General features: G+C 43.0%; 2 protein-coding genes across 7 annotated transcripts in view; one reads left to right on the plus strand and one right to left on the minus strand.

Annotated features, from left to right (window-relative positions):
• The window catches only part of primpol (primase and polymerase (DNA-directed)), a 40,289-nt gene extending 25,012 nt beyond the window's left edge, over positions 1–15,277 (minus strand). The window contains exons 1-4 of one of the 3 annotated variants that reach the window (XM_059644841.1): positions 15,032–15,264; positions 11,019–11,079; positions 10,600–10,782; positions 975–1,081 (exon numbers count right to left, since the gene is read on the minus strand). In XM_059644841.1, coding sequence (XP_059500824.1) covers positions 975–1,081; positions 10,600–10,779 — 287 coding nt within the window. In that variant the 5' untranslated portion in view covers positions 10,780–10,782; positions 11,019–11,079; positions 15,032–15,264. Of the gene's footprint in view, positions 1–974; positions 1,082–10,599; positions 10,783–11,018; positions 11,080–15,031 lie in introns of all 3 variants that reach the window. The other 2 variants (XM_059644840.1, XM_048525818.2) reach the window with 2 other exon arrangements.
• Positions 15,188–25,469, plus strand: part of casp3b (caspase 3, apoptosis-related cysteine peptidase b) — a 39,598-nt gene continuing 29,316 nt past the window's right edge. For 2 of the 4 annotated variants that reach the window (XM_048525912.2, XM_048525920.2), the window contains exons 1-2: positions 15,188–15,393; positions 15,554–15,640. The gene's annotated coding sequence lies outside the window, so the exon portion shown is untranslated. The remainder of the gene's footprint in view (positions 15,394–15,553; positions 15,641–25,469) is intronic. The other 2 variants (XM_048525897.2, XM_048525904.2) reach the window with 1 other exon arrangement.

The raw sequence follows: 25,469 nt of genomic DNA on the forward strand, positions 1-25,469 counted from the left end.
AAGTAGCAGAGTTAAGCTTCAGTGCCACTTTGGTACCAGGTACATAGGTAGCACTTCCGAAAGACTGGCTGATAATGTCAAACAACATATCACTTTGGCAACAAGCTAGGTATGGACCACGCTGAATCAGCCCACCCTTGCAAATCTTGCAACATATTGTCAAGCATTAGCTGTATTTCCCTGATTAGGCAACTTTTATAGGATAACCTGAGTGTGCGAAGAATTATGGTGTAATCAATTCATGGATTTCAGCCTCGGTCGCAGCAAGCCACATTAGAATATGATCGAAATCACATATATTAATATACATGGCCTACTCTTTGCAAAAGACACGTACATGCACTGTGCCTGTTTGAACTCAACAAAATTGGTGACAGCCATTCGCTGGTTCATTTCTCAGGGCAAATAGGGACTAGTTTAGTTTGGGATTACGTATGGACCGAAGGTTCTGTTTCCATGCCACATGACTTTATGACTCTATGACTCTTGCACCTAAAACACCCAGCTTACTTTTTATGAAATTCCTTGTGGTCCAGCAAATCAGCACAGTTAGTACAAATTCTATTGATGATTAATTCATCTTCGAGCTGATGGCAGGTTTGAGACTGGAACCAAATTCTACAGTAATCCTTTTTTTTTAGAAAAAGATAGCATAGGGCAGAAACTCAAGTTGCTCTAAACAGAAAGTGTGCTTAAAATTCCACAACATCTTAAAGACAAATCATGCAGATTCCTGTTGAACTGTGCCCGAGAAAACAGCACCTGCCTTACAGCGAAATCACTACAGGTCAGGGTGGATGGGGAAGTGGCAGGAAGCGCAGCTGCAGAATTTTTCCAGTTGCCCCACCTGGAAACCCACCTGTGGAGCAGCAAATACACTTAGAAGCCTGATAGGCAAAGTTTAAAGTTCCACTTCCACTGAAATCCACAAGAAACAACTTTACTGGGATTATTAGCATGATATGCTCACTTACTGATAATAAAACCACAGCTCAGTGTATGTTGTGACAAGGTAAATTCGCTGACCATGTCCAGCATCTTTCTTCTCATTTTCATTCTCCAAAGCAAACACATGAACATCCTTTAAAACAAAAATTCAAAATGAACAGAATTTAGGCACACATTTCTATTTAGCCTGATGTTTGCTAACGTATTTCAATGCTGTTATACATTTCTCATTTTCTCCCGATTTTCATTTGCTCTCCTGCCCAGATACTGAGGGGAATGCTTCGATCCTGAAGACTAAGTGAGAGAGAGGGGGGGAGGGAGTGTGTGTGTCAGAGAGGGGGGAAGAGAGTGAGTGTGTCAGGGAGGAGAGAGAGAGAGAGAGAGACACAGAGAGAGAGAGAGAAAGAGAGAGAGAGAGACAGAGAGAGAGATTGAGGGCGAGGGATGTAGAGATTGTGAAGGAGAAACAGCAAGAGTGTGTAAGTGGGGGTACACAGACTTTTGCATTATCGGAGAGTGCGTGCGTTCCCTGGCTCGAGTATGTCCTGGTCCACAGGGGACTGGGCTGGTCGTTGCCAACTACAAATGGAAGATATCCAAAACAACTATTTAAGGATCTTTCATGCCCTATTGTCAGAGCAGACTGCAATCTCCCAGATGACCTCTAAGGAACAGTACGGCAATCTGGAGGCAGCTTCCTGCTGACCAAGCACTCCTGGAAGGCTCAGAGGCCATTCCTTTATGCCTGACTTATACAATTACATTCCACTTTTACAGCAGTTCACATTCCCCTCCTCCACCACTGTGTTGTGCCAGCTGCTGAGACCATTAAAAAAAATTTAGATCAAAATAGTTAAGAAATATGGAACTTACACCTTGGAATAATCGCTCAGTCAACTACCAGAGAAGGCAGCTGCTACTCAGTCTAATCTGGACTGACGCTAATTGACTCTCGTTTCACAGCTTGCCCAGGGTCCTTAACTGATTGAATGTTTGCCCTCCGGTCTTTAACTGGCTAATTTGGGCAGAAATAAATTCACAGATAAATGAAAGTTTCTCACACATCTGATGCCCATATAGGCCTGACAGTAAGATTGCAAATCCAGTTGAAAAATCCCGACCAGAATTTCTATCAATGGGCGATACACATTCTCTTAAGGTACCATGATTGCCATTCTTCACAAGTAAGCACACAAAGCAAAAGATTCAGCGACTGATGTTTCAGTCCTATCACCAAATATGAACGTTACATACTCTTGTCAATCAACTACTGTTCTTAAAGCTGAAAGTGTGATGGTAGTTGAACATACGCTCTTCTACTATGTGATGCCATCCAATGTCAATTTAAATGCCTAGTATCACTAGTATTGCCTTTAAAGGAAAATTTAAATTTCAAATAATTCTTGTTGACCTGTTTTAGATATTTTTTCAGATAGCATTTTACTTGTACATTGGCTGAAGCGATTCTTCTCTGTAAAAGATGCTCTTTGATCCACATAATTTTGTTTATATTCTGCTCTTTGACATCTGACTAAAACCTTACGATATAAATCTTAGCACAGATTATTATCAATCATGGAGTTATTTTACAAATACCCATGTATATAAGAAGAATAAGAATCTATCCAGGATATTGGAAGACTGGTGTGTGTGTGTAAAGCATAACAATGACAATTAAGACTTCTGATTCTAATGAGTTACGTCTTTCAAATATAAGTAAACTAGATCAATGTCTACACATGACTTTCATGACTGCATTCTACTAAAGATGCAACTTTCTATTAAGCCATTAAAGTAGAACAAACCATTAATAATCAGGAAGTTATGGTTCAGGTGTTATTTCCATAGCTGACCTGGCAATAAAAAAAATCAACAGAATAATCCTAAAAAGGGCCACTTCAACAAACAAGAGTTGGAGGTAGAAACACACACAGTAAAGATGGCACTTGAGGATTTCACAAAATACTTAACAGCTAGTGAAGTACTTCCAAAATAAAAGCACTATCACAATGCAAAATAAATACAATAGCCAATTTACTCACAGGAAGCTCCCATGAACAGCAATGAGACAAGTAACAAGACGAGTGGTGTGTAATGGCACTAGTTGAGAGATGAATATTCACCATGAAAGCCTGCTTCCATATTGTAGGGATTCTATGATTCTAAATGAAGTCAGGGGCAGCATAAAAGCAAAAGCATATAATGTGGTGAAGATGAGTGGGAACTAGAGGATTGAGAAGACTTGTAAAATCAGCACAGGACTATCAGCACAGGGAATAAATGGGGGTGGGGGGAGATGAAACGAGGGTAAGCTAGATTTATAAAAGAAACACTGGACATTGGACCGCTGGAAAATGAGGCTGGAGAAGTAGTAATGGGGAAGAAAGAAATGGCAGAGGAAATGAATAGATACTTCGCATCAATCTTCACAATAGGTGACAATCAAGCAAGTTGGGGGACAGAGTGAGTGTAGTGGCCATCACTAACAAGAAGGTACTGGGGAAGCTGACAGTTCTAAAGGCAGATAAATCTCACAGTCTAGATGGACCAGAACAACAAGGTTCTGAAGGAGACAGCTGAGGAGACTGTGGAAGAATTGGTGGTGATCTTTCAGGAATCACTGGAGACAGGAAGGGTCTCAGAGTACGGGAAAACAAAAAATGTAATATAAAATGTTTAAGAAGGGAAGGAGGCAGAACACAGGAAATTATAGACTGGTTACCAACGACTGATGTCAGGCTAAGAGTCCGTTATTAAAGATGAGTCTGTGGAAAACCTGGAAGTGCAGAGTAAAATAAGGCTGAGTCAGCACAGCTTCATCAGGAGGAAGTCATGGCTGACAAATCCAATCGAATTTGGTGAGGAAGGAACGAGCAGGTTAGATAAAGGACAGTCAATAGTCTTGATCTATTTGGATTTCCTGAAAGCCTTGGAGAAGTTGCCACACAAGAAGCTGCTTAATAAAAGTCCATGGTGTTTAGAGAAAGACATTGGCATGGATAAAAGATTTGTTGACGGGCAAAAGGCAGGCAGTGGGAATAAAAGGGTCTTTTTCAGAATGGCAGCTGGTGACAGGTGGAGTTCTGCAAGGTTCAGCGTTGGGACCGCAACTATTCTTGTTATACATTAACCAGCTGGACAAAGGAACTGTGGAGGCCAATCATTGAGTGTATCTAAGACAGAAATGATAGGCTCTTGATTAGGAAAGGGATCAAAGGTTATGAGGAAAGGCAGGAGAACGGAATTGTGAAACAAGTTAGTCATGATCAAATGGCACAGCAGTCTTGATGGGGCAAATGGCCTTATTCTGCTCTTACAGTCAGTTCCAGTAGCCATGTTTTTGACTGTTTTAAAGTCTGGAGATTGAATGAATTAATTAGTTTCTTGAACCTTTCAAAGACTTACTAATTTTATTAAAGGAATCATGAGTACTATCCATAAAAGGTATTGAGAACATTGGTACGAACATGGTATGAGATTTATGGAAGGGAACTGGTGTCATAGAGGTAGCGTGGGGATATAAAATGGCATGGCACATGGATAATCCAACAGAGCATAGGTGGGGAGGGTGGGTGCACGAGGGCTTAGGTGTCCAATACCTTGCATAAAGCTGGACTGATGTCCCAGTTAATGGATGTAGGCTTCTAATCTTGCAATCTCGGCATTAAGCTTATTTTGTTCTTACCTCAAGGTCAATCTGGAAGCAGCAGTGTTAAAATGCAACTCGCCCTCAATTCTCTGGGCCAAAAAAAACCCAGTTTGCGTGTGTTAACTGAGACTTTAGCAGCAATGTCAGGAAATGGCCTGATCCAAGATTCCTAAGCTAATAATGAAGATCCAGTTCAAAGTAATCACTTTAACAATGATAAGGCCATCAGACACTTTTTACAGATATAATACACCACTTCAGCTATTTCTAACCATGTGAATTTTTGGTAGTAAAGAAGTTGAGGGGTTACAATGCAATATCTGTTTTATCATTAGTATAAGTTCACTAAAGCCTTGGACAATTAGGTTGCTATGGAAAGAGTTTCTTTAGCAGTTGAACAAAAGGACAAAATACAACTAGAGATAACAAAGTGTGGAGCTGGACGAATACAGCAGGCCAAGCAGCATCTTCGGAGCACAAACGCTGACATTTCGGGTGTAGACCCCTCATCAGAGAGGGGGAAGGGAGAGGGTTCTGAAATAAATAGGAAGAGAGGGGGAGGCAGACCGAAGATGGATAGAGAAGATAGGTGGAGAGGAGAGTATAGGTGGGAGGTGGGGAGGTAGGGAGGGGATAGGACAATCCGGGGAGGACGGACAGGTCAAGGGGGCAAGATGAGGTTAGCAGGTAGGAAATGGAGGTGCGGCTTGAGGTGAAAGGAGGGGATAGGAGAGAGAAAGAACAGGTTAGGGAGGCGGGGATGAGCTGGGCTGGTTTTGGAATGCAGTGGGGGGAGGGAACGAGCTGGGCTGGTTTTGGGATGCGGGGCGGGGGGGGGGTGGGGGTGAGTGGGGGGAGATTTTGAAGCTTGTGAAGCCCACATGTAGAGGTAGCCACAACAGGCAACCACTTAGAAACTGATGTCCATTTCAAACCCACTGACTCCTACAGCTACCTAGAATACACCTCCTCCCACCCACTCTCCTGCAAAAATTCCACCTCCTTTTCCCAATTCCTTCGCCTCCACCACATCTGCGTCCAGGATGAGGCATTCCACACCCGCACATCCCACATGTCCTCGTTCTTCAAGGACTGCAACTTCCCCCTCGCAGTGGTCGAGAATGCCCTTAACCTTGTCTCCCACATTTCCCGCAACTCATCCCTCACATTCCGCACCCACAATAACCGCCAAAAAAGAATCCCCCTAGTCCTCACATACCATTCCACCAACCTCCGGATACAACGCGTCATCCACCGACACTTCCGCCATCTACAATCTGACCCCACCACCAAAGACATTTTTCCATCCCCACCCTTGTCTGCCTTCCGGAGAGACCACTCTCTCCAGGGCTCCCCTGTCCGCTCCACACTCCCCTCCAACCCCACCACACCTGGCACCTTCCCCTGAAACCGCAGGAAGTGCTACACTTGCCTCCACACCTCCTCCCTCACCCCCATCCCAGGTCCCAAGATGACGTTCCATATCAAGCAGATGTTCACCTGCACATATACCAATGTGATATACTGCATCCGCTTTGGCTTCCTCTACTTTGGGGAAGCCAAGCAGAGGCTTGGGGACCACTTTGCAGAACACCCATGCTCGGTTCGCAAAAAACAACTGCACCTCCTAGTCGCAAATCATTTCAACTCCCCCTACCATTCCTTAGACGACATGTCCATCCTGGGCCTCCTGCAGTGCCATAATGATGCCACCCGAAGGTTGCAGGAACAGGAACTCATACTCCACTTGGGAACCCTGCAGCCCAATGGTATCAATGTGGATTTCACCAGCTTCAAAATCTCCCCTCCACTCTGCTGCATCCCAAAACCAGCCCAGCCCATCCCCGCCTCCCTCACCTGTTTTTCCTCTCACCTATCCCCTCCTCCCACCTCAAGCCACACCTCCATTTCCTACCTACTAGCCTCATCCCGTCCCCTTGACCTGTCCGTCCGCCCTGGACTGACCCATCCCCTCCCTACCTATACTCTCCTCTCCACCTATCTTCTCCTCTATCCATCTTCGGTCCCCCTCCCCCTCTCTCCCTATTTATTTCAGAACCCTCTCCCCTTCCCCCTCTCTGAAGAAGGGTCTAGGCCCAAAACATCAGCTTTCCTGCTCCTCTGATGCTGCTCAGCCTGCTGTGTTCATTCAGCTCCACACTGTTGTCTCGGGTTCTCCAGCATCTGCAGTTCCTTTTATCTCTGACAAAATGTAACTATCTTGCTCATAGATCACAAAGATATTTTATAAACAAAGCATTACACTAATCTGTGGTAATAGTGAAAGGAAAGTTATCTGACTTTTATCACCGCAGTTTACAACGTGACAAATATTGCATGGAGTTTAATAGTCAGGTTCATGAATTACTATCCACAAGAAAATAGCAATATTTGTACTGTGGTACAACAGTCCAAATTACTGTACTTTCACGTCTATTGCTGCAATAAATAGAGGATTGCAACACTTCAGGGTAAGACTGGACTATCAATTGGTGGGTGATGAAGTCCAACTTTTGTACAGTTCTAAACAGCCGAAAAAAAGATCAAAGGCTTCAGGAAAGTACCTGATATACATACTTCCATGTTTTTGATTAAAAGAAACAAACTTTCAGAGTGTCATCCCTTTTAGTTTTCTGAATACATACCTAATAAACAGGGCTATGGTTTTAGAATCTCCAGTTTTTTTTTTCTATTCATTTGTGGGATGTGAGTGTCGCTGGCTGGCCAGCATTTCTTGTCCATCCCTAGATGCCCTTGAGAAGGTGGTGAGCAGCCTTCTTGAACCGCTGCAAGCCTCCTGCTGTGGGTTGACCCACAATGCTATTAGGGAGGGAATTCCAGGATTTTGACCCAGCGATTGTGAAGGAACGGTGATATAGTTCCAAGTCAGTGAGTGACTTGAAGGGGAACTTGGAGGCGGTGGTGTTCCCATATGTCAGCTGCCCTTGTCCTTCTACGTCGAATTGGTCTGGGGTTTGGAAGGTGCTGTCTGAGGATCTTTGGTGAATTTCTGCAGTGCATCTTGTAGATAGTACACACTGCTGCTACCAAGCATCGGTGGTGGAGGGAGTGATTGCTTGTGGGTGTAGTGCCAATCAAGCGGGCTGCTTTGTCCTCGATGGTCTCAAGTTTCTTCAGTGTTGTTGGGGCTGCACTCATCCAGGCAAATGGGGAGTATTCCATCATGCTCCTGATTTGTGCCTTGTGGATGGTGGACAGGCTTTGAGAAGTCAGGAGGTGAGTTACTTGCTACACTATTCCTACCTTCTGGCTTGCTACTGTGTTAATATGGTGAATCCAGTTGAGTTTCTGGTCAATGGTAACCCCCGGGATGTTGATAGTGGGGAGATTCAGTGATGGTAACACCAGTGAATGTCAAGGGACGGTGTTCAGATTGTGTCTTATTGGTGATGGTCATAGCCTGGTATTTGTGTGGTGCGAATGTCACTTGCCACTTGTCAGCCCAAGCTTGGATATTATCCAGATATTTTGCATGTGAACATGGACTGCTTCAATATCTGAGGAGTCATGAATGGTGCTGAACACTGTGCAATCATCGGCAAACATCCCCACTTCTGACTATATGAGTGAAGGTCATTGATGAAGCAGCTGAAGATGGTTAGCCTGGGACACTACCCTGAGAAACTCTTGCAGAGATGTCCTGGAGCTGAGATGATTGACCAGCAACAACCACAACCATCTTCCTATGTGTCAGGTATGACTCCAACCACTGGAGAGTTTTCCTTGATATCCATTGATTCTAATTTTGATAGGACTCCTTGATGCCACACTCAAAGCTTCTCATCTCACCCCTCGAATTCAGTTCTTCAGTCCATGTTTGAGCCAAGGGTGTAATGAGATCAGGTGCTGAGTGGCCCTGGCGGAACGCAAACTGGGCATCAACTGAGCAGGTTATTTCTGAGCAGGTGCTGCTTGACAGCACTATTGTTGACACCTTCCATCACTTTACTGATGATCCAAAGTAGACTGATTGGGAGATAATTGGCCGGGTTGGATTTGTCCTGCTTTTTGTGTACAGAACATATTTGGGCAATTTTCCACATTGTCAGGTAAATACCAGTGTTGTAACTGTACTGGAATAGCTTGACTAGGGGAGTAGCATGTTCTGGAGCACAAGTCTTCTGTAATATTACCAGAATGTTGTCAGTGCCTGTAGATGTTGCAATATCTAATGTCTCCAATCATTTCCCGATATCACGTAGAGTGAATCGAATTGGCTCAAGACGAGTATCTGTAATGCTGAGGACCCACTGGAGGAAGCAGAGATGGATCATGCACTCAGCACTGCTGGCTGAAGGCTGCTGTGAATGCTTTGGCTTTATCTTGTACACTGCTTGGTTATTCCATCATTGAGGACAGGGATATTTGTGGAGCCTCCTCCTGCAGTGGGTTGTTTCATTGTCCACCAACATTCACAACTGGATGTGGCAGGACTGCAGAGCTTAGATCTGATCCATTGGCTGTGGGATTCCTTGGCTCTGTCTATCACTTGCTGCTTTCGCTGTTTGACATGCAAGTAGTCCTCTTTGGTGGCTTTACGAGGTTGATATCTCATGATCAGGTATACCTGGTGCTGCTTCTGGCATGCCCTCCTGCACTATCCATTGAACCAGGGTTGATCCACTGGCTTAACGGTAATAGTCGAGTTGGGGATATGCTGGGCCATGAGGTTACAGATTGTGCTGGGTACACCTCTGCAGCTGTTAAGGCCCACAGCGCCTCATGGATGCCTAGTCTTGAGTGCTTGATCTGTGCAAAGTCTGTCTCATTTAGCACAGTGATTGTGCTACACAACAAATTGGAAGTTGTTCTCAATGCGAAGGCAGGACTTCATCTCCACAAGGACTGTGCAATGATCAATCTTACTGATACTGTCAGCAATAGATGCAACTGCAGCTGGCAGATTAGTAAGGATGAGGTCAAGTATGCTTTTCCCTCATGTTGATTCCCTCACCACCTGCTGCAGACCCAGTCTAGCAGCTAGGTCTGTTAGGACCCAACCAGCTTGATCGGTAGTACTGCTGCTGAGCCACTCTTGGTGTTGGACATTGAAATCCCCCACCCAGAGTACATTTTGTGCCCTTGTCATCCTCAGCGCTTCCTCTAAGTGTTGTTCAACATGGAGGATTACCAATTCATCAGCTGAGGGAGGACAGTACATGGTTATCTCCAGGAGGTTTCCGTGCCCACGTTTAACCTTAAGCCATGAAGCCTTCAACATTGAGGACTCCTACAGCAACACCATCCCAACTGTATATCACTGTGCCTCCAACTTTGCTGGGTCTGTCCTGTCGTGGGACAAGACATACCCAGAGATGGTGATGGTGGTGACTGGGACATTGTCATACTCACAGAATCATACCTTACAGACAATGTCAGGCTGTTGCTTAAATAGTCTGTGAGGCAGCTAGCCCAATTTTGGCACTAACCCCCAGGTGTTAGTGACGAGAACTTTGCAGGGTTAAAAGGCTGTTTCTGCTATTGTCTTTTCTGGTGCCTAGGTCGCTGCCAGGTGATCCGTCCAGTTTCATTTCTTTGAGACTTCATAGCAATTGGCACACCGAGTGGCTTGCTAGGCCATTTCAGAGGGCAGCTGAGAGTCAACTGTATTGCTGTGGGTCTGGAGTCACATGTAAGACAGACCAGGTGAGGATGACAGATTTAGTCCCCTGAGGGACATTAGTGAGCCAGATGTGTTTTTCCGACAATTGGCAATGATTTCATGGTGATCAGCAGATTCTTAATTCCAGGATTTTTTTAAAATTCAAATTCCACCATCCGCCATGGTGGGATTTGAACCCGGGTCCCTCAGACCATCAGCCGAGTTTCTGGATTAATAGTCTAGCAATAATACCACTAGGCCAATGACTCCTCCAGTTGTTCAGAGAATGCTTACTTCCTTCCTAGGAATCCAGATGATAATCATTGTACAATGAATCTCAATTCACATTTCTAAAATACAACAATATATTTTACTTTACCGCCTTACAACTCTTGACAAAATTAAAAGCTTGATGCTGGCGATGAAACAACTTCCAAACTGATGATGGTTGCCATGGTTTTGAAAGTTTTGGTCTGTAAGTCTGCCTGATGGGGTTTTTCTGATAACTGCTTGCCAAAGTTTCAATGTCCTTAATCCTTTGCTGCCAGTTCTTCTTCATACTCTGAAGAATGGTATAACAATTAGTTGAAGCTCTCTTAAGATCACAAAACAAATTAGGTTCAGGAAAGTTAACATTTCTTCTTAGTTTCATATCTTATTTGCTTTATTTGTCAAAAAAGGATATACAGATTTACTGACCGCTTAAACATACTTGCCACAAGTGCATAACTGTTTGGTAATAAAATTTGCCTTTCTTCCCCTCCTAATATATTAATTCCCAATATTTAAAATGTTTACCTGTAATGAATACTTTGAGTGGATTGTTCTTTAGTTTCCTTAATTTTTCTCCACAAGAAAACTAAAAGGAGAAAGAAAGTGTAATATTGGCATCAACTGAATTTAGAATAAGTGATGAGAAACAATGGGTTAGCTGCTCAACCTTATGACATGTTCTCACCCCACTGAAAACACATGCAGCAAGTAAATGTAATATTGGGGGGGTAGGTGGGGGAAGGTGTTGGTGGTGGCAGTGGTGGTATAATGGTAAAAGTAAGAATGGTCTAGTAATTCAGAAGCCCAGGCTAATGTTCTGGGGCATTGGTTTAAATCCCACAAAGCAGATGGTGAAATTCTATTTTAAAATATAAAATTCTGTAATAATATAGCAACCATGTAACCACCATCAATTGTTTTAAAATCCCATCTGGTTCATAAATGGCCTCTAGGGATAGGAACCTGCCATCCTTTTTCAGGTCTGGCCTATATGCAACTCCAGACCTACAGCTATGCATTTGACTCTTAACTGTCCCCTGGCCAATTAGGGATGGCCCAATAAATGGTGGCCGAGCCACTGTTGCTCACATCTCAACAACAAATTTTAAACAGAAGTCATTTGTTTCTTTTGATGTGGAGGTGCCAGTGTTGGACTGGGGTAGATAAATTCACTTCATCTGATGAAACAGCAGTGCCACAGAGCTTGTGATTTCAAATAAAGCTGTTGGGACTATAACCTGGTGTTGTATGACGTCTAAATTTTGAGATTGGTTCACTCGCCAAGCTCGTTCGTTAATTTGCAGGCATTTTATTACCCTGCTGGGTAACATCATCAGTGCAGCCACCAATAAAGCACTACTGTGTTTTCCCACCTGGTATTTAAACTCTGGGGTCCATTGGATTTGGTTACCTCATTTCTGGTTTTCCTTCACAGTGGTGTATATATAGGGTCTAGTTCTATGGGTTTGTTGACGGCCTTCTTGGTGGAGAACGAGGCCTCTAGGAATTCCCATGCTTGTCTCTGTTTGGCCTGTCCTAGGATCCTGGTTTGTTCCAATCAAACTGGTAGTTCTTCTTATCCGTGTGAACGGAGACGAGTGAGTCTTTTTGTTGCTAGTTGGTGGTCACGTACTTGCGGCCAACTTTCTTCTTGTCTGTCCGATGAAACATTTGTCGTAGTCCTTGCATGGAATTCTGTACATTATGTTGGTTCTGTCCAAAGTGGATAAGGGGTCCTTGGTTCCAATGAGCAGTTGGCGTAGGGTTGACTGAGTTTGTGTGCTACTCTAATGCCCAATGGTCATAGGAGTCTTGTGGTCAGTTCAGACATTTTCTCAACGTATGGTAGCATGATGAATGCGTTAGTGCATGTGGTATCTTCCTGTTGTTGTTTGTATGATAGGCATCGTCGGATCTAGTTGTTCGGGTATCCATTGTCCTTAAATACTTGGAGGAGGTACTGTTCTTCTTTTTGGCATAGCTCCGGGTTGCTACAGCATGTTGCCGCTTGTTTAAATAGTGTTTTCACGCAGCTTTGTTCGTGGATGTTGGGGTGGTTACTGACGAAATTCAGTGCTTGATCAATGTGTGTGGCTTTTCTGTGTACTTCATCAGGAGTTCCCCGTTGGCCCTGCGTTCTACCACAATGTCCAGGAATAGGAGCTATTCGTTCTTTTCCTCTTCTGTGGTGAATCTGATGCCAATGAGTGTGTTGTTTATTAGTTGGTGTGTCTCCTCTAGTTTGGTCTGTTTGAAGACGATGAAAGTATCATCCACAAATCGGATCCATACTTTGTGTTGGATTTGTGGAAGGGCCATGCTTTCGAGTCTCTGCATCACCGCTTAAGCTATTAGTCTGGAGATAGGTGACCCCATGGGTATCCCGCTGATCTGTTCATTGATCTGTCCATTAACAGTAAAGATGGTCATGAGGCCTAAGTCCAGTATTTTCAGCACATAGTCTGTGGAGATGGTGTCACTCAGGTCTTGTTCTTTTAGCAGTGTTGCAAGTGTTTCCCTTGTCAGTGGTACGTCAATCGATGTGAATAGGGCAGTAATGTGAAAGGACACCATGGTCTCATCATCAACTATTCTTACGTCCTTGAGGGAAGTGACGAACTCCTGGGCTGAGTGGATTGAGTGAGTTGACTTGCTGACGAGGTGCTTTAGACTTCGTTGTAACTTCTTGGCTAACCTGTGTGTTGGTGTGCCTGAGAGGGAGACTATGGGTCTGAGGGGTACTTCCAGTTTGTGTACCTTTGTGAGGCTGCAGAATTATGGGGTGTTTGTCGCTTCTGGTTCCATTTTTGGGTGGTCTGTTTTGTTGATGTGTCTGGTCTGTTTGAGTCTCTTTAGTGTGTAGATTATTTTATTACCCAGCTGTTGGGTCTATTTGCACTTGCCAGTACATGCTTGTGTCTGCTAGTAGTGTCTGTGCATTAGTGAGGTAGTCCCGTTTGTTTAGTATTATGACATTTTTGTCTTTTATCAGTCCTTCGAGGGCCTTCCATTCTGATGTGTTGAGAATGTAATATTCGCTCCTGCTGGTCAGTGTCAGGATTATTGTCTGTCTTACAGCTTGTTGCGTTTCCTCATTGATGCTGTTGGTCTTGAGTGTGGCTTCTAGTGTGGCAAGAAATTCTGTCTTGTTAGCGTGTCTATGGTATAGTTGAGTACACGTATTAGAACAGCTTTTTCTATGTCTGTTAGTTTCCTGTCTGAAAGTTTTTTTTATCCAAGTGTCTGACCTACGGTTGTCCTTTTGGTGAGTTAGTTTGGCTAGTTTTTCTTAGAGGATCTGTGTTTTCTTGGTTCTTGTTATCTGTTGACTGACATTATTGGCTCATTCTAAGTCTGTTGTCCAGTCTAGGTTGGTAGCGTCTAGAAATAGGGTTTTTCGGCGTGTAATTTCTCTGTCATATCTATGGAGCCAGTTGTATGCGTTGTTGATCATTGTCTTCACCATCCTGTGGCCACTGTGTTCTACTGTCCGTGGGTTGTTGATGGGCATTCTGTATTTCACACTGCACCCATCCATGTAGGAAGTCGAGTTGGGTGGCACTGTGGTTAATACTGTTGCCTCACAATGCCAGGCACCCAGGTTTGGGTCACTGTCTGTGTCAAGTTTGCATGTGCTCCCTGTGTCCGAGTGCTGCTGGATGCTCCGGTTTCCCACCCCAGTCCAAAGATGTGCAGGTTAGGTGGATTGCCCCTGAACCAACCGCAGCATTCACAACTAGAGTGACAAATCTACTCAAGAACCTTAGACATCTGAATTTTTTTCTTACACCACAAATATTGCTAAGGCCTGCTTTGTTCCTGCAACACTTTGTTTTCATTTGAGAAAAAAAATATAATGCCAGATGATCAGAGAATAGACAGGCGCTGAGAGGCAACAGCTTATATGGTGTAGAGAGAAGGCATGCCCAAACAATGCCTTCCATACCTCAAGGAAGTCTCAGATATTTCAGTTCATGAATTACTTTTGAAGTGTTGTCGCTACTATTGGGACATCAGTCAATTTGCACACAAGACTCCCAAATGCGTTATGAGATAAACAATCTGTTTTGAAAAGACAGATTAATTTCAGGCAAGACATTAATTCACAAATACAATTTACAAACAGTGGAAGTCCCAAGAATCATTTGTAGATTCTTCAATTTAGGATTCCCCTTTCTGAGGCCAGGATCTTCTCAACGCATTCTTGCTTTAAGACGACTTACCCTTTTTACATATCATTTATAGATTTTACCCTTAACGGAGCTAAGCCACAGGCCACAGTTATTTAGTTAACAAATAAGGGCATTTAGGATCGGCAATATATGCCAACCTTCACTAAGCGAATAGGTAATACACATTCTAAAACAGGATGAATAATCTAACAACGAGACTGGTTTCAAATGAATCTTCAGAGTCAAGCAGACTCAAGCATTAAAATACAAAGTGAAAAGTACTGGGACAATCACTAATTCAGCGGTAGAGCAAAATGACAAACGACAAATATATACATTTCAGTCGACAGGGTCTAAGATACTCACTTAGGTCCTTCAGTCAAAAAAATCATCACAAACTGAGCGCGAAACGGATTGACCAGTGAGAAAGGCACTGGATGGCGCAATTCGCAGAAGGAAGACAAGGCGGAGCCGTGTTTGGGGGAAGGGAGGAAGAGCGACGACCCGCCGGCGGGAACAGCCGAGACCAGAACCAGCGGCGAACTACCTCTGCACTGCGCCTGCGGCCTCCGGGGTTGGGGGCGGGGACACGGCTGGAAGTCGCGCTCCGGGATCAACAGGCGCGCGCTCGGAACGGGGAGCGGTTGGTGATGTGACGTTAGCGGCAGCTCGCGTTTCAGTCCGAGTTGGAACCGGTCCGGGCTGGATGTTATGTGAAGGAGTGAAAGGTGGGTGTCTTTTTTTTACATTGCTGCTTGTCCATTCAGTCTTCAGCTCGCTCTATCAATAAACAATAAGTTCGACTTGCACTGTCAGTGGATGGTGTTTACCATGTGCTAAGTTTTTGTTTTAAAACTCTCTCTTCCCCCCTCTGTCTTTGTGTCTCAGGTGCAGTAGATATCCCCCACTCATTCTGCCTGCTCTTCGATCAGCAGCATCCTCCTGTCTCATCACTGCTTTTGTTGTTCTAACCTGGTGAGTTTTGCAGTATGAATGAGTTAAAGAGAATACTGCGCTGCTTTTTTTTTAAAATGAGGGTGTATTTGCCTAAAGTATATAAATTACGAAAGTTGCCAGAGTGGCAGTGTAGAGTTCGTGTAGTTGTTTTACCTTCATTTGTGTCTTTCCTCCGAGGTTTTCAAAATTAAAACTATCTTTGGGGATCCAGAAAGCTTAGAACTGATTTTCACGTGTTTTTTTTAATGTTGAGAAGGCGACCTCCTGTCAGGTATGTATTATGTTGCTACCTGCCCGTTCACGCCAGCGCCTGTTTCAGGATGAAACTAAAACCATCCACAGACTCGCCTCGGCAATGTTTACACAACCAAAGGAAATGAAGCCAGTCCAGCGTACTGAGTTTTCAAAAGCGTACGATTTAAAAACAAGCTGTAGTTCCGAGGATTGCTTATCAAATTATTTTGATTGGGCTGTATGCTTGTTTCCATCTCTTTCTTCCCCTACCCCATCCCCACGGAATTAAAACAATCATTCATGAGCTGAGAAATTCGTAGTTGATCGTTTTGCGTGTGTCTTAAGTTGATGCAATACTGTTTGGGTGAGCGAAACTGATAGCAGTGGTTCAATGTCTTCTTATTCACCTTGGAAGAAAGTGACCCTGCCATGGGTGCAAACAACCTGGGTAAATTAAAAGGGACCATAACAAGTGCAGTGTGGATAAACTGAAGGCCCTTGTGTGTAGTGCCATGATAACTTATTATCAGTAAGGTTATTTTTCATTTTTAATCACGTAATGGTCAAGAAAGCACAACGCCAGTGCTTCTTCAGGAGGCTAGGGAAATTTGACATGTCTGCAAAGACTCTTAACAATTTTCATAGATGCATCATAGAAAGCATTCTCTCTGGATGTGTCACAGTTTGGTATGACAACTACCGTGCCTAGGATCTTAAACTACAGAGTTGTGACCACAGCCCAGTTCATCAAGCAAGACAACTTTCCAACCATCGACTCCATCTATATTTCCCACTGCCTCAGTAAGGCAGCCAACATAATCAAAGACTCCTCCGATCCCAGTTACAATATCTTCCAACCTTATCTGTCAGGCAGAAGATACAAAAGCTTAAACACACATACCAACGACAACAGCTTCATCTCTGTTACTTGACTTCTGAGTGTACCGCTCAAATTTTAAATTTATGTTGATTTGGCTCTTTGTGCACCTTCTTTGCAGCCATTTCATTATATTCTTCACTCTGATCTAGTAACCTAAGCACTTTGTATAGTATGATCTGCCGTGTACTGCTTGCAAAACAAAACTTCACTGTACTGAGGTAAATGCGACTAATAATTTTTTAAAAAATTCAAATACATAAGACACTGGAGAAACTCATCAAATCTGGCAGCATCTATGGAAAGAGAGAGTTAATGTTCCCAGTCTGGTATGATTTCTTCAGAACTGAAGAGGAACCTGCCTGTTTCTCTCACCACAGATGTTGCCAGACTTGTTGAGTTTGTCCAGAATTTTCTCTGTTTAGGATTTACATCATCCACAATATTTTGCAGTTATTCAATTTTTTAAAATTCTATCACAGGATTTGGCAGTCACTGGTCAGATTCATGTTTATTGCTCATTCCTCATCTTTAAGAAGGTGGTGAGCCACTGTCCTGAACTATTTCAGGTTGTGTGGGTTGATATTCCCACAATGCTGGGATGAAGGGTGTACAAGGGTTTACCCAGTGATGATGAATGAATGGTGTTACAATTTCATGTCAGAATGGTGTTTGGCCTGGAGGGGTCTTTCCAAGCAGTGGTGTTCACATGTATCTGCTGCCTTTGCCCTTAGTGGTGGAAGAAGTTGTGGGTTTGGAAGGTGCTGTTTAAGAACACTTGATGAGTTACTTAAGTGTTTCCTGTAAATTGCACACATTACTACTATGTGTGTTGATGGCAGGGGGGATCAAGAGGGCTGTTTTGTCCTGGAATTTGTAAAGCCTTTTGAGTGTTGTGATTGCTGCAATCAACTAGGCAAGTGGGGAATGTTTCATCACCTCCTGACATTGTGTCTTGTAGACTAACAATGGGAAGTCAGGAGTTGAGGCAATCATTGTAGTATTGCAATATCCTTGTTCTTTTTATACTTGTTCTTGTGTGATGACACTAAATGTTGTACAAACATCCCCACTTTAGATCTGGGTAACTGGTGCCCACCACTCTCAGAAGATGTGTGTTTTGAGATATTTGATTCCATTGCACATGCTATGTAAATACAAAGTTAATTGTCTTGTTGGATATAGCTCGAAGTGCAGAGTTCCCAAAATGGTGGTCCAACATTTAAAATAGTCTGTGCTAATGCTGCAGTCAAAAATAATGTGAAAATGCTAGTTGATACAGATGTTCATTAGAGAAGTAGGTGGTTGCCTTGTAAAAATGAATAAAGTCATCGAAGGTTACTTCAGAGAGGTCAGATACATAAATTATGTGGAGCTTATGGTGGAAAAGGAGATAAGACTGAAAACAGTTTGGAAGTGTTCCATTAAATTAGAAATAATCACAGAACCAGTCCATCTCTCAATGGATTCAGATGCATTCATTTACACCAGTGCTGATGAAGTCATTTCCCATGTGGCTGTGCAAAGAGAGATTACCTCATCGTCATTGATGAAAATGCAGCTGTATAATGTGAACGAAACATATTTTCAGCATTACCTTCTAAATCCACGACGGCCTCTGACCTGGAAGGAAAGGGGTAGTACTGTATTGGAACGCAGCTCCTCAACTCTCCTCTTGTTCGTACCCTCTGTGAACTGCAGCAGTTCAAGAAGGTATCGCATTGCCACCTGCTTGGTGTCATTTTTTCTATTCATTTTGTGGGATGTGGGCATTGCTGGCCGGTCTGCATTTCTTGCCCATCCCTAGTTGCACCTGAGAAAGTGGTGGTGAGCTGCCTTCTTGAACTGAAGGAATTGTTAGGGATTGACAGCAAATGCAATTTTAGCTAGCAACATATGGATTCCATGAATGAATAAATTAAAAAAAACTCAACTTGATGTATTTGGGGAATATGTTAAATTGTTTTAGTACGATAACAATTGAGGTGTTGTCAGTCCCAGATTACAGTTTGTATCAGTGAATGTGAGAATGTTGAGGGAATGGTTTCTTAAAAAAAACTAGCAGTATTGGAAAAGTCAAGTTTGAATGACAATTGATATGGAGCATAACGAGGCCACTAGGGACATTGGTCTGTATGAAGATGGAACAATATAGATGAAAGTTTCAACAACAATAATATGTGTATAGCTCTAACATCAAACCACTGTGACAGAATTCTACAACTTTAGGAATACTGCCTAGAAACCTAGAAAATATGAGCAGGAGTATGCCATTCAGCCCTTCAAGCCTATTCTGCCATTTAGAATGATCGTGGCTGAGCATCCAACTTATTAACCTGTTCCCATTTTCTCCCGTATCCTATGACCCGTTTAATGCTAAGAACTGTATCTAACGCCTCTTCGAAAACATTCAATGTTTTGGCCTCAAATGCTTTCTCTGTGGCAGGTTCCAGAGGCTCACCACTATGTGTTTGAAAAGAAAATCTCCTAGAATCCTTACAGTGTGGAAGCAAGTCATTCAGCCCATTGAGTTCACACCAGCCCTCCGAAGAGCAGCCCACCAAGACTGACACCCTACCTTGTCTCTGTAGCCCTGCTTTTCCCATGACTAATCCACCTAGTCTGCACATCCCTGGACACTGTGTGGTCAATTTAGTATGGCTAATCCACCTAACCTGCCCATCCTTAAGCTGTGGGAGTAAACCCACACAGACACGGAAAATGTGCAAACTCCACCCAGGTAGTCACTCATGGGTGGAATCGAACCTGGGTCCTTGGTGCTGTGAGGCAGCAGTGCAAATCACTGAGCCACCATGCTGCCCACTTCAATCCTAAATGGCCCAGACTATGTGGGGCTGCTGGTTTTGGGCCCCCTGGTGATAGGAAACTTCAATCCTGCATTTACACTGGTCTCCGTTCCCCCTCAATCTTCTAAATTCTGAAGAATATAATCCGGACTGATCCAGTCTCTCTCCATTTGTCAATCCTGCCATCGTAGGAATTAGACTGGTAAACCTTCATTGTATTCCCTCCATAGCCAGAACACCCTTTCTCAGATAAGGAAATCAAAACTGAACGCGGTATTCCAGAGTGGTCTCACCAAGACCCTTTTAATTGCAACAAGTCATCGCTGCTCCTGTACTTAATCATCTCGCTATATAAGCAAATATACGGCTTTCTGTCTTCACTGCCTGTTGCACCTGCATGCATATTTTCAGCAAATAGTGTGTGAGGACACCACGTCTTATTTTTACCCCCCCCCGTTTGCAACGTATTACGATTTGGAAAATCTGTCTTCCTTTTTTTTGTTTCACCGGTGTTAACCTCACATCTACCTGTATTATACTTCATCTGCCATATATTTGCCCATTCACTCGTTTTGTCCAAATCACACAGAAGTGTCTCTGCATTCTCCTCACAGTTTGCTCTCCCTCCAAGCTTTGTGTTATTTGCAAACTTGGCAAAATCATGTTTCGTCCCTTCGTCTAAATCCTGAATATATATTGTGACCAGCTGGCATTCAAGCACTGATACCTGCGATACCTCACAGGTCATTGCTTGCCACTTCGAAAATTGTCCATTTATTTCTACTCTGTTTTCTGTCTTAGTACACTACCATCAATCTCATATTCTTTAATTGTACGTGCTAATCTCATCTGTGGGACATTATCAAAAGCCGTCTGAAAGTTCAAGTAAACCACATCTACTGGGTTCCCCTTATCAACTGTACTAGTTATATCCTCAACTGCAGTATACTTTGTAAATCCATTGCGAGTGTGTCTGATTGTGATAGAATTTTCCAAGTGTTGCACCATTAAATGTTTTATGTTTCTAGCATTTTCCTTACGATTGACGTCAATCTCACCAATCTATATTTCCCTGCTTTCTCTCTACCTCCTTCTTTAAATAGTGAGGTTACAATAGCAACCCTCTAACCTATAGGAATTGTTCTAGAGTGTATAGAGTCTTGAAAGATGACTACCAATGCTTCCATTATTTTTTGGCCCCCTTCCTCGAGTACTTTTGGATTTAGATTATCAGGTCTTGGGATTTGTAAACCATCAATTTCCCCAATACCATTTGTCCAATAATACTGATTTCCTTCAGTTCCTTTCTCTTACTAGATCCTATGTTCCCCAACATTTTTGGGGTGTTACTGTGTTCTCCTTTGTGAAAATTGAACCAAAATATGTACTTAATTGATCTGCTATGTCTCTTGTTCCACATTACAAATTCCCCTGCTTTTAAGAGATCTGCGTTTGTTTTCTTAAATCTTCTACAGGAACATAAAAAGATTATACAATCAGTTTGTATGTTACCTACAATTTTATTCTCCATCTGTATTATTCCCCTCTCAATCGCTTTGTTCTCCTTTCTAAATCTTAACTGCTCCCAATCCTCAGGTCTGCAGCTTTTTTTTTATTTTGGCCTATTTGTACACCTTTGCAGGACACATATGCACTAACATCAGTGCCCTTGAAGAGCTAATAGCACCCGCATCGAGGTTGTGATCATGTGAAACCAACTTCACTGGGCTGGGTATGTGCTTCATATAACTGAGTTACAACAGCCAAAGACTCCCTTTGAACATGCAACATAGATACCAACGTGTGGGAGACCTCGTTTAGAAGAAAAAACAACTGACTTGGAGGAACCTAAGGTAACAAAGTGCGGAGCTGGATAAACACAGCAGGCCAAGCAGCATCTTAGGAGCACAAAAGCTGACGTTTCGGGCCTAGACCCTTCATCAGAAAAGGATCTCTCCAGCATCTGTATTTCCCATCATCTCTGACTTGGAGGACCCTCCTGTGTGAAGGAACAGCATTCTTTGTTAATATCTACTGGCAAAAGGAAGTATAGAAAAGGACCTGAGAAAGGAAAGCTGCAATCTGAAGCCCAGGACCACTTCTCTCTCCCAAACACCTTTCAAAAGAATGGGCAGTTCTAGGTTTGGGCTCATTAGCCAGATGAGGCCCTATAGAACCCATGACCAGTGACACAGAATTTCCTTGACCAAACAGTCATTCGCAAATGGTTGCACTAACATTACTGTGACAGGGTGGAAACCTGAATGGAGTAATTTTAAACACCCGGAAGGGTATTCATGGATTTGGGTTTGAGCAGCACGTTCGAGAGCTCTGGGGGGGATAAACAAAAAAAGGATGTTGCTGACAATGCTGGTGTATTGATTTCCCCTAAGAATGTGGTAGCCTTTGAGGTTACAGCAGAAGAAATGGAAGATTGATTTATTGTTGTCACACGTATTGAGATACAGTGAAATGTTTTACATGCTTTGTGAGCAGATTGTACCATACAAAGTGCATCCGGGTAGCCGAATAGTGTTACAGCTGTAGAGAGGGTGCAGAGAGAGAGAGATCAGAATTAATGTTTGAGAGATCCATTCAAAAGTCTGGTAACAGTGAGGAAGAAACTGTTCTTGAATCTATTCGCATGTATATTCAAACTTTTGTATCTTCTGCCTGATGGAAGAGAATATAACTGTGGTGGAAGGGTTGCATTTGATTATGTTAGCTGCTTTCCTGAGGTACAGTGAAGTATAGATGGAGTAAATGGATTGAAGAATGGTTTCTATGATGTATTGGGCTGTGTTCACAATTCTCTGTAGTTTTTTCCAGTGTTGTGAAGAATAGTTGCCATACCATGCTGTGATGCATCCAGAAAGGATGGTTTCTAGAATGCATCTACAATAATTGGTCAGAGTCTTTGTGAGCATGTGAATTTCCTTAGCCTTCTGAGGAAGTAGAGGTGTTATTGGGCTTTCTTGACCATCATGCCGACATGGGTGACCGGGACGAGGATGATCGTCACTCCCAAGAACTTGAAGCTGTCAACATCTCCACCTCCGTGCCATTGATGCAGTCGGAGGCTTTCCATTCCACTTGCTGGAGTCAGTAACAAACTGCTTTGTTTTACAGACATTGATCGAGCGATTGTAGTCTTTATGCCATGCCGCTAAGCCCACATTCTCTTTTCTGCGTTCTGTCTCATCATTGTTTGAGATCCGACCTATAGCAGTGGTATTGTCGTCAAACATGTAAATGGAGTTTGTGGTTAATTTGGCCACACGGTCATGAGTGTATATGGTGTATGAGAAGGGGCTGAATACAGAGCCTTGTGAAGCACCAGTGTTGAGAATTATGGTGGAGGAGGTGTTGTTGCCTATTCTTCCTGATTATATGGTCTATGGTTCAGGAAATCAAGGATCCTGTTGCAGAAGGGAGAGCCGAGACCGAGGTCTGAGTTCAGAGGTAAATTTGTTTGGAATTATGGTGGTGAAGGTAGAACTGTTATCAGTAAGATAGGAGCCTGATGAAGGTATTCTTGTTATCCAAATGTTCTAGGGATGAGTGTAGGGCCTGGGAGATGACGTCTGCTGTGGATACATTGCCTTGATCCTTTGCACCAGTAGGTGAATTGCAATTTGGTAGGGTAGAGTTGATGTCAGCCATTACTAATCTCTCGAAGCTCTCCATAATTATGGAGGTCAGAGCCACTGGGTGGTAGTTATTGAGGCACGCTACATGATTTTTCTTTGGCACCGGCATAATGGTGGTCTTCTTGAAGCAGGTGGGGACTTTAGAACGTAGTAAGAATTGACCGAACTGGGACAAGACTGGAGTCACATACTTAGCCATTAAGGGTACTAGGCGATCAAAGTTGGCAACAAAATATTCTAGAGTATGAGACTTTGCAAAAGGATAAACCTGAAGGGAAGATGGTAGGATATCTTTGTTGGTACAAGATGAAATAAGTACAGCAGCAAGAAATTATCATGGATTGAATGATGCAGAATGCATATCAGTGGAGATAAAATAACAAAGCAAAGAAGATATCGGTGGGAATAGTTAGCCCCCTAATAGTAATTCAGTCATGGGACAGAGAATAAATTAGGCGAATGTTTGTTTTTTTTAAAACAGTATACTAATTGCTGATTTTAATCTTCTTGGACTTTGGGAAAATCAAATTGACAAAGGTAGTCATGAAGAAGAATTCATATAGTATATTTGGGACAATATGTTATGAATCCAGCCCAGAGATCAGCTTTTTTAGATCTGGTAATGCAACAGGTTTAATGAATTGTCTAAGTAAGAGATTCCCTAGGGTGCGGTAACCATAACTTGATAGGATTTAGTATTCAGTTTGAGAGTAAGAACCTTGGGTCAAAACAATTATGCTAAACTTAGGTAGGCAAAAACTTGGCACATGGAATATAGTGTGGGAAGATGTAAGGCTAATGACATATGGGTGAGAGTTGAATTGACTGGAGCGGCCTAGGAAAGGATATTAGCAGAAAAGACAGTTGGGGAAAGATGGCAGCTTTTTTTTTTAAACAAAAGCTAATGATTTATAGCACAAATGCATCCCAGTGAAGAAGGAAACCTCTAGGAAGGGGATAAACTGACCATAGTTAACCCAAGAAATTAAGGATAACTTTTTAAAAAGTTGCAAAGATTAGCTGCAAACCAGAAGATTGGGAAAGTCTTAAAAGCCAGAAAAAAGGAGAAAATAATCTGGGGACGAAAACTAGCAAGTGTCTCAACAATGGATAGTAGGAGCTGCTTTAAATGTATGAAAAGAAAAAGAGAGGCCAAAGTGGACATAAGCCCCTGTATAAAATACAACCAGAGAAATAATTAGGAATTAGGGAATGGCAGAAGATTCTTCATGATAGAGAGTGTTAGAGCATTGCAAACTTAGTAAATAAGCAAAAGAGCCCAAGGGGGGAGAAAATAGCACAATGGCTAGGGAGAAAGGACTAGGGAGACTAACCAGACTAAAAGCCAATAAGTCTCCTGGGTTGCATCCTGGGACATGAAAGAAGGGAATGACAGAGATGATGGATGCATTAGTAGAATCATCCAACAATCCTTAGATTTGGCAAAAGTCGCAATATAGTACTCTTATTTCATAAGGGAGGGAACCAAAACTGATAACTATAATAAGAAAATAAGAACAAGGAGCCATCTGGCCCCTCGAACCTGCCTCACCATTTAGTAAGAACATGGCTGATCTTTTTGAGATAACAAAGTGTGGACCTGGATGAACACAGCAGGCCAAGCAGCATCTTAGGAGCGCCCCCCCCCCCCCTCTCTCCATATTTATTTCAGAATCTTCTCCCCATCCCTCTTTTCTGATGAAGGGTCTAAGCCCGAAACGTAAAATTTAAAAAGCTTTTGTGCTCCTAAGATGCTGCTTGGCCTGCTGTGTTCATCCAGCCCCACACTTTCTAATCTTACATTCCCTAGCATCTGCAGTTCCCATTATCTCTGATCTTTTTGAGACTCAGCTCCACTTAGCCGCCGACTCACCATATTCCTTAATTCCCTTACTGTTCAAAAATTTATTTTGCCTTGTCTTAAACACATTCAGCGAGGTAGCTGCAACCGCTACACTGGGCAGGGAATTCCACAGATTCACAACCCTTGGGTGAAGTAGTTCCTCCTGACCTCAGTCCTTCATCTGCTTCCCTTTATTTTGAGGCGATGCCCTTTAGTCCTACTTTCACCTGCTAGCGGAAACAACAACAACCCTGCCTCCGCCTTATCTGTTCCCTTCATAATCCTATGTTTCTATAAGATCTCCCCTCATTCTTCTGAATTCCAATGAGTATAATCCCAATTTACTCGGTCTCTCTTCATAATCCAACCCTCTCGACTCTGGAATCAACTGAGTATATCTCCTCTGCACCCCCTCCAGTGCTACAATAATCTCTTC

The sequence above is a fragment of the Stegostoma tigrinum genome, chromosome 3, assembly GCF_030684315.1.
Source record: "Stegostoma tigrinum isolate sSteTig4 chromosome 3, sSteTig4.hap1, whole genome shotgun sequence".
Taxonomy (NCBI): Eukaryota; Metazoa; Chordata; class Chondrichthyes; order Orectolobiformes; family Stegostomatidae; genus Stegostoma; species Stegostoma tigrinum.